Source organism: Megascapheus bottae, chromosome 5, assembly GCF_031878675.1.
Source record: "Megascapheus bottae isolate mThoBot1 chromosome 5, mThoBot2.hap1, whole genome shotgun sequence".
NCBI classification, from domain to species: Eukaryota; Metazoa; Chordata; class Mammalia; order Rodentia; family Geomyidae; genus Megascapheus; species Megascapheus bottae.
The window spans coordinates 78218333-78230771 of NC_143513.1; the positions used below are offsets into that span (position 1 = coordinate 78218333).

At 40.1% G+C, this 12439-nt stretch overlaps 1 protein-coding gene and 1 pseudogene across 1 annotated transcript; both read left to right on the forward strand.

Annotated features, from left to right (window-relative positions):
• Nucleotides 1–1613: 1613 nt before the first annotated feature.
• LOC150063732 (olfactory receptor 2A1/2A42-like) lies at nt 1614–2552 on the forward strand. The gene has a single exon (XM_090332257.1). It carries the CDS (start codon nt 1614–1616, stop codon nt 2550–2552), a length of 939 nt encoding a protein of 312 aa, XP_090188383.1.
• A 9078-nt stretch (nt 2553–11630) lies between these two features.
• Nucleotides 11631–12431, forward strand: LOC150063733 (olfactory receptor 2A1/2A42-like; annotated as a pseudogene).
• The last annotated feature ends 8 nt before the right edge of the window (nt 12432–12439 follow it).

Below are 12439 nucleotides of genomic sequence, written 5' to 3' on the forward strand. Positions count from 1 at the left end.
TTACATCATATTCACCAGATAGAAGGTGCATTACTTCACAAACATTGATACACTTTCTAATGTCTTGGTACCCATTTCCCTTCCTCCACCCCCAACCTCTCATCTTGTTTTCCCCCTTCCCTATCCTATTTCAAATAACCAAATAAACATATATAAAATATACCAGATAACAAGGTAAAATACTGTAACAATATGACATAACCAAAGGACAGCAAAAGAGATGAGACATAATATAGTGCATTAAGAACAACAATCACTCATTATATGGCTTTTGTTTCTATACCCTGAGGGTCCTTTTACAGAAATGTAATTTTTCCAACTAATAATGTTTTCTTTGAAAGGAAGGGGTTGAACTTGACATAATTATAGCAGATAACAGACTACAGAAACAACCCTCATAAGAAAAAAATGTAGGTCTTTATTTATCAATATTTGCATCTTTATCATTCAATCTGTATGTTGTTACTGCTGGGTATATAAAATAGAGTTCCATATCACTGCTATAAAGTAAAACAAGGCTGAGACAGCAGAACTTCTGTGCTTGGAGGTTACCATGGTCTCTGAAATTTGTCTTTCCATTTAGCTTCAAAACACAACAGCCAAGTATTTTCAATGCCCTACATGTTTAATGTATACATTTAAGTAACTTTTGGACTGTTGAAAAATGTTGCAATTAACCCCAAATTGCCCATTTCTATGACAGCATTTTAAAAATATATTCTTGATATTGTTCTGCACCTGCCTCTAGATTATTACTATCATCTATTTCAGGTAGGTTTTCTGAGAATTCACATAAAAGTTTTCAGAATGAAATGCTCCCCTCTTGCAACAGATTCCTTAGGGAACTTTCCTGGACATCATTGGTGATGATGACAGTAAACTAGGAACTAGTTGAAATAAATGCAACTGTTCCAAGTAATTATGGGAAAAATATCCGAGCTTCTAGTATCTTACCAACATAATGGCACCAACAAACCTTTATATTAGAAACCGTGCTTAACTTCACCATGACTTATTGAAAAACAAAGCAAAACATGGACTCCAACTTCCAAAGCCAAATCCATCAATTTGGCAAATCACCAATTAGCACAATAACTATTTTAACACTAATTTCTTGATATAACTATCTGTTCAGCAGTATTTAAACTAAATGGATCGTTTTCAGTAGTTTTTTTTTTCTATTATCTGCTTATTACATTTATAAAGTTTGTTTGATAGCCTTCATTCTTATTTTCATCACTCTGCATAGAATCTCAAGTATAGTGTGTGTTTCATACATGACGGGTTGGATTCACAAGTATTTCCATGTAAGTACTTAATATACCTATCTAGAAAAGACCTGAGAGCTTTGGGAAGGCACAGGCATTTGTACCACAACACTGAGTTTAGATGTGTGATCACTGCTGACATTTTGCTCTTTTGAAAACTGGAAAATAGAGTGATTATTTGTTGTGTGGAAAGACGATTAAAAAATTTGGTAAGAAATATTGTATCAATTAATTAAAATATAGAGGTCTATTAATAATCCCCAGGCATATACAAGTTATTTAAAATAGTAAGAACAAAACACATATATTAAAAGAATTGTGTCTGATTCTCATCTGGATAGTGTCATGGAAGAAAATCAGACGATGGTTGTGGAGTTCCTCCTTCTGGGATTTGGTCTTGGCCCGCGGATGCAGAGGCTCCTCTTCGTCCTCTTCTCCCTGTTGTACCTTTTCACCCTGCTTGGCAATGGTGTCATCCTGGGGCTCGTGGGCCTGGACCCCAGACTGCACACCCCAATGTACTTCTTCCTCTCCCACCTGGCCCTCGTGGACATGGCCTACGCCTGCAACACCGTGCCCCAGACGCTGCGGAGCCTCCTGGACCCAGCCAAGCCCATCTCCTTCGCTGCCTGCATGACCCAGACCTTTCTCTTTCTGACCTTCGCACACACAGAATGTCTCCTCCTGGTGGGGATGGCCTATGACCGGTACGTGGCCATCTGCCACCCACTCCGTTATCCCGTCATGGTGAGCTGGAGGGTCTGCGTCTCTCTGGCGGTCACTTTCTGGACCTGTGCCTTCCTCCTGGCCCTGGTCCATGTCATTCTCATTGTGAGGCTCCCCTTCTGTGGTCCTCATGAAATCAACCACTTCTTCTGTGAAATCCTGTCAGTGCTCAAGCTGGCCTGTGCTGACACCAGGCTCAACGTGCTGGTCATCTTTGCAGCCTGTGTGCTCATCCTGGTGGGCCCCCTGTGTCTGGTGCTGGTCTCCTACTCTCACATCCTGCTGACCATCCTGAGGATCCAGTCAAGGGAAGGCCGCAGAAAGGCCTTCTCCACCTGCTCCTCCCACCTCTGCGTGGTGGGGCTCTTCTTTGGCAGTGCCATCATCATGTACATGGCCCCCAAGTCTGACCACCCTGAGGAGCAGCAGAAGATCCTTTTCCTCTTTTATAGCTTTTTCAACCCCCTGCTGAACCCCCTGATCTACAGTCTGAGGAATGCAGAGGTCAAGGGCGCCCTGCGGAGGGCGTTGTGCAAGGAAATTCCTTCCCAGTTGTGACATCTGAATCACCAGCCTCCCTAGTCTTCTGTAATCTTGGTGCCCAGTTACTGACTAAATCCAGTAAAGTTCACTAATGTCTGCTTGATCTGCTCTTTGGGACACAACAACATGCCCTTCCTCTTCATTAGCAAGAAATGTCTTACATCGTTCCTTTTTTTGGCTTTCCGTTAACACTTAACATAAGTTATTTTTCCCCACTGAATTGAATGAACTTGAAATTCAATGATGCAATGGTACATTTCCTTGGTTCCTGAAGTTGGATACATCCCATCCTCCAGCTGAAGGAGGATGTCTGAAGGTATGAAAGGAGAAAAGAGTATGGGTGAAAGCAGTGATGTCCCACCCCAGTCACTCTTGTTTATTCTTTCATTATTGCCCTGGTACAATCCGTTACCAACATAGACATAGCCATTACGCTGCCTGCATTAATAGATTGTAGATGAAAATTACTGGCTCAGGGAGTTAACTTATAGGTTGAGTGAAGAGGCAGAATTAAAACAAGATGAATAGGAGTAAGAAGAGAAGATAGGGAAAAAAAACTAAAGAGAACGAGGGCACAGAAGAAATATCATTTACAATTTTAGGAATCAGTTGGTTAGTTGTTAGTACCAAAGGTGCAACACTTGATTTTCTTATATGTGTGTGTGTGTGTGTGTGTGTGTGTGTGTGTGTGTGTGTGTGTGTGTTAGGCTAAGCTGTGAATTATATAAATTTATATATTTATATGCAGACCAGTTCCATAAGAGGTTTTCTCATTGTTTTCTGTTACAACTGCTAACGTTATTAACTAGATTATATTATTTCTCTCCATAGAATGGTCTGTCCCTGAAATATGAAGGTTTGGTTGTGTTTGTACCTAACTTGGTATCCAGTCATGGTTGTGGATTGATTTTTGTTGCTGGTTTCCTTGACAAATCCTCATACATTTTAGGTGGTATTTCCAGGTGTCATCTATAAAATCTATTTTTTACATCTTGCCCTAAAATTAGGATGACTATTCATATCTAAGGGAATCTTTCTCAGTGTCACTTTGAGTGCCAACACCAGACTCACCAAATGAAAGTCTGTGCCTTTTGATTGGAGGCTAATGACTACTCAGCTCAGCTCATATTTGCTTCTTACAAATGGAGACTCTGAAGGAGGGATTTCTAAAGCAAAGATTTTATTTAAGAAAATCTAATCAGTAATAAAGTCTCCCATATTACATATTGAATTTTAACCATTGTAACAAATCCATGAAAAAGGTTCCATTGCCAGAAGGAGTGCATATAGAACTTAGAATTCTGATACACAAACCATCTGTATTTAACCACAATGGTCTTAGAAAATAAGTAACAAGGCTATTTATCTCATGCTCAAATTAAGTAAATGAAATGAAATCTGTTGATCACCTAATGTGTATTACCAAGAGCTTTTCCATAAAAGCCTGCTGGATCAAAGACCAGGTATGAGAGGTCATTGTCCTTTACCACAATTTCTTTATGTGTACAGTCATAAAAAGTGACTTACTTTTACAGAAGTGTAGAATTTGATGAAGTTGATAATGAAGATTGTTCTCGTTTGCACTGGGATATGGCTCAAGTAAGTCCCAAACCAAAGGTATGAGAATCAGCGTCTATCTCTGTTTAAGCTATCTGCTAGAGAACAGATTGACTGTAAGCTGAAATACAAAAGGAGAAATGAATGTATTTATAAAAAGGAACTGTGACTCCAGGGAACTGAATGACACTTCCCAGGGAACACAGAAATGAGCTGAACATTTTGATTCCTGTATCTTTTGCCTTGTATATACATTTATCTGATTTGAGGAAGAGAATAGGAAGCACAGGAAAAAAAAAGGTGACCCAATTCAGCAGAGAAACCTACTATACTCTAAGTTGGAAATGAGCTATACAACTTTAGGGGAAGAAAAGTTGGGAAAGGAAAAACTGGGAGAGAATAAGGGAGAGGGAAACACTGTACAAAAGAAAATGTACTCATTTCCTGACCCCTCTGTACATCACCGCAACAATATAAAAGAAAACAGTAGAGGATTCATTTGCTGGTTGATCTTGGTGTCTTTTAGATGGTAGAGCCACAATGGATAGAGTTTTATCAAAATAATATCCCCTCAATCAAAAAAGGGAGTGAAAGGAACATGTAGTTTTGACTCTTTACGTTCACAATTGTTATAATTTTGCATATAATTTCTAAAAAGAAATATACCTGAATGATTGCTAGTATCAACCAAACCTTAACAGAACATCATTTGACACCCTATTGTCCACTAGTCACATACAGTTCCTGGGTGAATATTAATACATCACATTCCAGTGACCACAAGGACACTGCAGAGATTGTAAAAAAAAAAAAGCATAAGCTTCTGTAAGTACTTTAAATTTTATAAAGGTCCAGTAAAAAGAAACTGGTAAGCATACAAAATAAATGCTTTTATCTCAACTAATACCATGTCATTTATGTTCTGAGTTCTTACAATGGTCTTTTCAAGTAGTAAATGCTATGAAGATAAAAGTCATCTCAGTCTACTTTGAAAAGAATATGGAAAAGTTTGAGTTGTATAGCAATGGATGTTAATGATGTTAGACTTGTGAGAACTTTCCTAAGCTTTAATTGGTGTGGAGTTGCCATGTATAATATTTCTTTATGGTTTACTTTCTCATTTTTCATTTTTGTAGTCTCAAAGATGTGTTATGTCTATTGTCCCAGAGGTTTTGATTATTTGAAGAATATTTTCTAGGGATCAGGAGTTTGGCTTAGTGATAGAGTGCTTGCCTAGCATGCACGAAGACCCAGGTTAGATTCTTCAGTATCACATACATAGAAAAAGCTACAAGTGGTAGCTCAATTGGTAGAGCTCTAGCCTTGAGAAATTCCAAGGACAGTGTGCAAGCCCATAGTTCAAGCCCCAGGACTGGTAAAAAAATTTTCTATAAAACCCAGTTTACTCCAGGTGCTGGTGGCTCACACCTGTAATCCTAGCTACTCAGGAGGCTGAGATCTGATGGTCTCTGTTCAGAGCCAGCCCGGGGCACAAAAGTCCATGAGACTTTTATCTTCAATTTACTGCCAGGAAATCAAAAGTGGTGCTGTAGCTCCAGTGGTAGAATGCTAACCTTGACCTGAAGAAATCAGGGACAGTGCAGGCCCAGAGTTCAAACCCCATGACTGACAAAAAAAAATCAGGTTCACATGTATTTATGCATTGTCAGGTCTTTATGCTTTCTAAGGTAATTTTGTGCTTTCCACCCGATGGCATAAAAATTAAATGTTTGTGAGCATTTCCATTTCAATTAAGATCACATTGTTCTCTGTGTAGGTTTATATTTTATTCTATATTTTGACAATTTTTAGAAAAAAAGGCTGCCTCATTTTCATAAGTAATATAAAATAATGTGTTTTATTTGCTATTTTATTATCATTAGTTGTACAAAGAGTTGCCATTAAAAAAAGCAATTTATGCATACCATGCATCTTGATCAATGTCACCAATTTCAACATTCTCACCCATCCCTCCCCTGCCCACCTCTTCCTTTAATTTTGTAGGATATACATCGAACTCTTACAAACAGAATTTAAGTTCATGCACTGCCTAAATATTACTTGAGTGACATCACACATGTAATATCTAGGTTCTTCGTGGCTCAAAAAGCTTAGGTCTTTATCATAAAACGACATCCCATAACTAATGTTGAGAAGGTGAGGAGTTTCCTAGGTTCTCAAGTCATCGTTGTCGTGTCCTTCACGAGAGTGTTGTTCATGTTTGTGATACTTCAACCCCATGTGAAAGGGATGCGCTGTTTGCAGCGCATGTGTTCTGGCTTTCCTAAGAACCTGTGCGCTCTGCCCGCGTGGATACGAAGTGTCGGGGTAGGCGTGCGTGCCTGGCCTGGGTCCACAGGACAGTGTGCAGGACCATGTCCCTTTCGGGCGGAGATCAGAGAGCACACCCACTGGCTGCCAGGCTGGAGTGTGCGCGGAGCCTGTGTCTGCTGCAGGCCCTGGGGGCTCCCCCGGGATGCGCTGAGCCTCCTTGGCCTGGGAGACAAGTGTCCACAGCATCCTCTTCTCAGCTTCCCCCACGACTCACTCAGAGCGGCTGTCGGAGTCCCTCTTCCCTCCCCTGCCTCAGCGCAGGAGGAAGCCGAGGCCCAGAGGCCCCTGATACCAAGGCTTCCTCCTGAAATGGCTCCCCATGGGCTCCACAGAGCCCTCTGGAGCCTGGGACAGCAGCAAGATTGGGCACCAGGAGATTCATAGGATGCCCCATGACAGGTGTTGTCTGCGCCCTGTGTTCTGGGGTGGCTGTTGGCTCCTAAGGGTGCATCCTGCTGGGGGTGAGAAGGAACATCTTTCAAAATGTGATTGCCTTGTCTGTGCGCAGCGTCTGGGGGCGCAGAGTCTCCACGGATGCCTCCAGACCTGTCAACTCGGGGGAGCCCTCAGAGAGTACTGCATCTCTATCAGGTGCGGAGCGGGGATTCTGCAGCTCCATACAAGCTCTGAGGAAATGGAACTGAGGTCCCAGCCTGCAGCCACCACCCCCGCTGGGAACCTGGGGTCCACATTCCGGGATCCGCAAGGTCACCAGATTGTAGTCTGCTCTCTGTCCTCCCAGACCGGGGGCAGAATCTCGTGTCTGGTTAACTTTCACTGTATTGCTGGCTCGATTTCAGTACTAGGAGGAAGAATACATTATGTTAATGCTAAGTATACATGCTCCTCATTGGCATTCTCTGTGACTATTTCTGGGATAAATAGATACACATTAGGTAAATGTAGTCAGGATTTGACAAGTTTTACTTCTTTGGTAGAGAAATATTAATGTTTGAGAGATTTATTTGGGAATGGTGACACTAAAAGAAGTAAGGAACTTTTAAAGATTTAGATAACACATATTGAACCATTTTTTCTACTTGAAATTTTACATATTATTTTATGGTATAATGCTACCTTTCAGAAAATTAACATAGATTGGTTATTTTATTAATTTAATTTTTGACAGTACAACTAAACTATGCCAAATTTGTAATAATATTTATTGCAATGGATTATGACTTCGAATGGATACAAAATCAATTTCATAACATTTACTTTTTATTGTTGTTGTTGAGAATAGCATTGATGATCATATCAGCTGCCTGGCCTATACCCAATCAATACATGTACATGGTAAATTTCCAATGGCCTGGAAGGTAAGTCTTTGAGGTGAGAATGGAAAAACAGAAGAGATACTAAGGTGTCCATTACTAGAGTGGAAAAATGAGAGGATGTCAGATCCAGTCTTTCTTTGAATTTTGTTTTTAGGGGACATTTTAATATTTTAAATCGGGCTTTTTATTTGTGTCTTTTTTTCATCCCAATGCAATCTTGCTGATTAAATCTCCTAGTCTGTGTTCCTACAATGTCCACACAGGGCACTCCAAGTATTACCTAATCTCTACCAATCTTTAATTGATTAACCAATGTATTGAAACCACATGAAAATGGTCCTCTATTGCTCTCTATGGTTCGAAATAGAATCCATACCTAGAAGGCCAATTATCTTATGAATCCTTGCTCCACAAGGTAACTTGGCAAACTCTCTGTTTATAACTATATACACAAAAAAAATTGTTTTCATTTATTTCCTGCTCTTTGTAAGTAGACATTCCTGTAGCTGAGCTGAGCTATAGAATAAGAATTCCATAGTTGTGTTTTACTCATGCCCTTAATGTAGCAAAGAGCCTGTGAGTCCATCAAGTCTTGAGACTTACTTTTGAAGGACAGGATCAGTTTCTGATGATGTTTATGTATAATGAAATGAATTCTTTCTTAGACATTTACTTTTGATCTTTAGAGTTGTCAGATTATTTAACTAGCTAACAATTTCCCATTTTAACTTCTGAAATCAAACACTTTTAATATACATTGAATTGCCTGAAATTTACATTTGGAACTTGAATATATTTTGATGTGACATCATATCTCCCCTCAAACTAGACTTGTGGAAATTTATTAATTCTTGCTACATAATTTACATAGAGATCAAAGTAAGGAAAAGATAAATGTACATCCTAAATTTAATCATTTGGTGTTTCATCAGTTTATTTTTAAAAGTATAAGGACTTTATATATCTATTTAAATTTGTTTTGTGCTGGTTCTAGGGCTTAAATCTCAGGGCCTAGGCACAAACCAATAATACCTGCTCACTGTCATGACCCACTCAATCTATATCAATATAAAAGTAGTTAATCCTTGAGCTTTTTATGCTCAAGGCTAACCCTCTACCACTTGAGCCACAACTCCATTTCTGGCTTTTTGAAGTCATTTATGGAAGATCAGAGTCTCATGGACTTTCCTGATTGGACTGGAATCAAACCATGATCCTTAGATCTCAGCCTCCTGAGTAGCTAGGTTTATAGTGTTGAGACACCAGCACTCGCTAAGATTTTTGTTGGTAATATGGATAAAAAAAGGTTGAAATGTTTCTTTTATTTAAAGGAAGAGGGCTGAACTCAGCATAATTATTAAGGAAGGAACCAGGTCAGCTATGATATCAATAGTTAAGTTTTTTTAGTTCTGTTTACATTTTTTATTTATTTTTCCTTGGCAGATGTATGAGTTTTCAGAAGTATGAAATAAATTAATCTATTAATCTATTAATCACTGAGCTAAATCAAGATGGGAAAATGGAGCTTTCACATTAAAATTATCCTAATATCTCACCTTGTAAACCTGTCTTTTCCATTTAACTATGAAAAAATCAGACCCAAATGTTTTCCTAAATGTATTTCCATATGTAAAAACGTGTCTTAAAAATACACTTTAAAATATGTGCAAATATACTTTTAAAGTAAAACACAGTGTATATATATTTAAAATAAAATCTACATTTTAAATGAAATTCCCACAGAAATTTTTAGTATTCACTCAACACCAAATCTTCTTATCATGTGTAAGAATGTTTGAAATATATACTTCAGATCATTTTCACTTCAAAGTGATTTTTGGTCATTTGTCAACAATGCTTATGAGAAAATGGCAATCTCTTCTATTATGGCTCGAAAGAAACATATCTTTCCCCAAATGTTGCTTTAAAGAGATTCCAAAATTGCAGGATTTTTGTCTCCACCTTTAGATCCAGCTTTGGGAATCTTGTTCAGTAACTTCATCATGTTATATAAAACCAAAAGAAACCAAGAATTCTGCTGTGATAAATTCCTTTTTTTAAAAAAAATAGAAATTTCTGCACAAGAAAAGGAATTGTTCCTTCATGGTTAGCTGGAGAAAATGTAATGCGAGTAAGACAAGCTCTTCGGAGACCTTACTCGGTAAGGCTGTTGATAACTACTGATAACCAAAACCACCACAGGGACTTGCAGATGTTCATGGTCTGGGTGGCCAGGATGCCTGTGGCTCCTGGTTCCTTTGTTCTCTTCCCTGAAGGTCATCAGGTGTGCATGGCCAAATGCAGTTCCACTGCCCTGGTCTTCACACTCCATGTCGTTCACTACCCATGTCTTTCTGCTTTTTACTCACCAGATAGGATACTCATAAAACTATGTTTGCATCCCTGAGTCCATTCATCCTGTCCTGACTGGAAATGTGTATCCCAAGAATGGGAGTGGGCTTTTAAAATCCCCAAAGTCTCCAGTCCTGTTTTCTGATGTAATTTCAGCCAGTTGCATGTGTGTTTTACTCAGAATGAAATACTGTCTCTTATTCCAAATTCCTTAGGGTGCCCTGCCTGCCACATCTGTGGGTACTGGAAAAGCAAAACCAGGGAGTGGCCCCAGACAGTGCCACTCTTCCATCTGGATGATTTTAGCAGAAACCAGGACCTGAGCATGGCTTATTGAGAAAATCCTGATCCAAGATCCAACACAAATAGCTAAACTCATAAAAATAGCAGAGATCTAGCAGGTTGATGCAGATATTAATCCAGTGATAGACAAATGGAACTATCCATTTGCCAATAATTTCTTTCTATCATCTGCTTATACCGTGTGTGATAATTCTTATTGCTGAGGTCTGCCACTGCTTTCCGCTGTGCTATGGCAAATGATTGTGAGATCTCAGCTGTTGTGGGTATTAGAACTAGATTCAAAACAGCTTGCTTGTATTTCTTCCTGAGTGTCATACTATGTTGTAGCCATTCAGGAAAAAGAAAATCTAAGAAGGGGGATCTGTATAGAGAGGACATGGAAATGATGTCTGCAGTGCTTTTATCTGGGCATCTTCCCTAATCAGCCTCCAGATTCTTGAGTTTTGACAACACCTTTGAACAACAGTGCTGAGAGTGAAGACTTGCAATTACGGCCTGCCAGTATTGATCAATTCAAGGTGGTTAAAATACATGTAGGTAAGAATCTTCGGCAGTGGAGAAATAGTTCTGTGAGATACCAGTTTCCCACCAGCCAAATTATCACAACCCAGGTTCCAACATTTAAAACAAGAATGAACATGTAGCATATATATATATGTATATATATGTACATATGTGCAGTTGTAGAATATATCCCAAACGTGTTCCAACCTGACCACCACTATTGTTTGTCCACAGAGAAATGATGTTAGTAATAGAAGTTGCTGCTCTAAGATTTGTTTGGGGGGAAGTCGTGAAAAATACCCTCTAAATTTACCTTACCATGTAAATATTACATGTCATTCCGTGACTCATTCTACAATTCCAATTCCTTTCTGTGTGGTGGCCGGTCTCATTTTAAAAGCTACTCCATTACTCTTCCTGCTACTCAGTAATTCTCTTCAAGAAGGGAGTTCAGAAACAAGAATCGTGGTTACTTAATATGTATGGTTTGTTCATGCTTAATTGTGTCCCTATTAATGATTCTCAGCCACTACAAGCAATATGTTTTCCTTATGAACACTGTGTGTCAGATTAACATTTATGTTATGCAAAAAAACTGTTTTGTTATGAAAAATATTATTTTAATCCACTGGGATATTAATGGTGTTTATTAACTAATCCACACGCATCGAAAATCTATGACATAATAAATAAGGTGTTTCAAAGGAATCGTGCCTGATAATTATATGATTTTCATTTTCATAGTACCACGGAGAACAATCAGAGGATGGCTGCTGATTTCCTCCTTCTGGGATTTGGTCTTGGCCCGCGGATGCAGAGGCTCCTCTTCGTCCTCTTCTCCCTGTTGTACCTTTTCACCCTGCTTGGCAATGGAGTCATCCTGGGGCTCGTGGGCCTGGACCCCAGACTGCACACCCCCATGTACTTCTTCCTCTCCCACCTGGCCCTCGTGGACATGGCCTACGCCTGCAACACCGTGCCCCAGACGCTGCGGAGCCTCCTGGACCCAGCCAAGCCCATCTCCTTCGCTGCCTGCATGACCCAGACCTTTCTCTTTCTGACCTTCGCACACACAGAATGTCTCCTCCTGGTGGGGATGGCCTATGACCGGTACGTGGCCATCTGCCACCCACTCCGTTATCCCGTCATGGTGAGCTGGAGGGTCTGCGTCTCTCTGGCGGTCACTTTCTGGACCTGTGGCTCTCTCCTGGCCCTGGTCCATGTCATTCTCATTGTGAGGCTCCCCTTCTGTGGTCCTCATGAAATCAACCACTTCAGTGCTCAAGCTGGCCTGTGCTGACATCAGGCTCAATGTGCTGGTCATCTTTGCAGCCAGTCAGGGAAAGGCCTCCCTCCTCTGCGTGGTGGGGCTCTTCTTTGGCAGTGCCATTGTCATGTACATGGCCCCCAAATCGCGCCACCCTGAGGAGCAGCAGAAAATCCTTTTCCTCTTTTATAGCTTTTTCAACTCCCTGCTGAACCCCCTGATCTACAGTCTGAGGAATGCAGAGGTCAAGGGCGTCCTGCGGAGGGCATTGTGCAAGGAAATTCTACCCTAGCTGTCACATGTGAATC

Bases quoted from the DNA above. Each gene is read 5' to 3' on its own strand.
- LOC150063732 (XM_090332257.1), top strand. From the start codon at position 1,614: ATGGAAGAAAATCAGACGATGGTTGTGGAGTTCCTCCTTCTGGGATTT.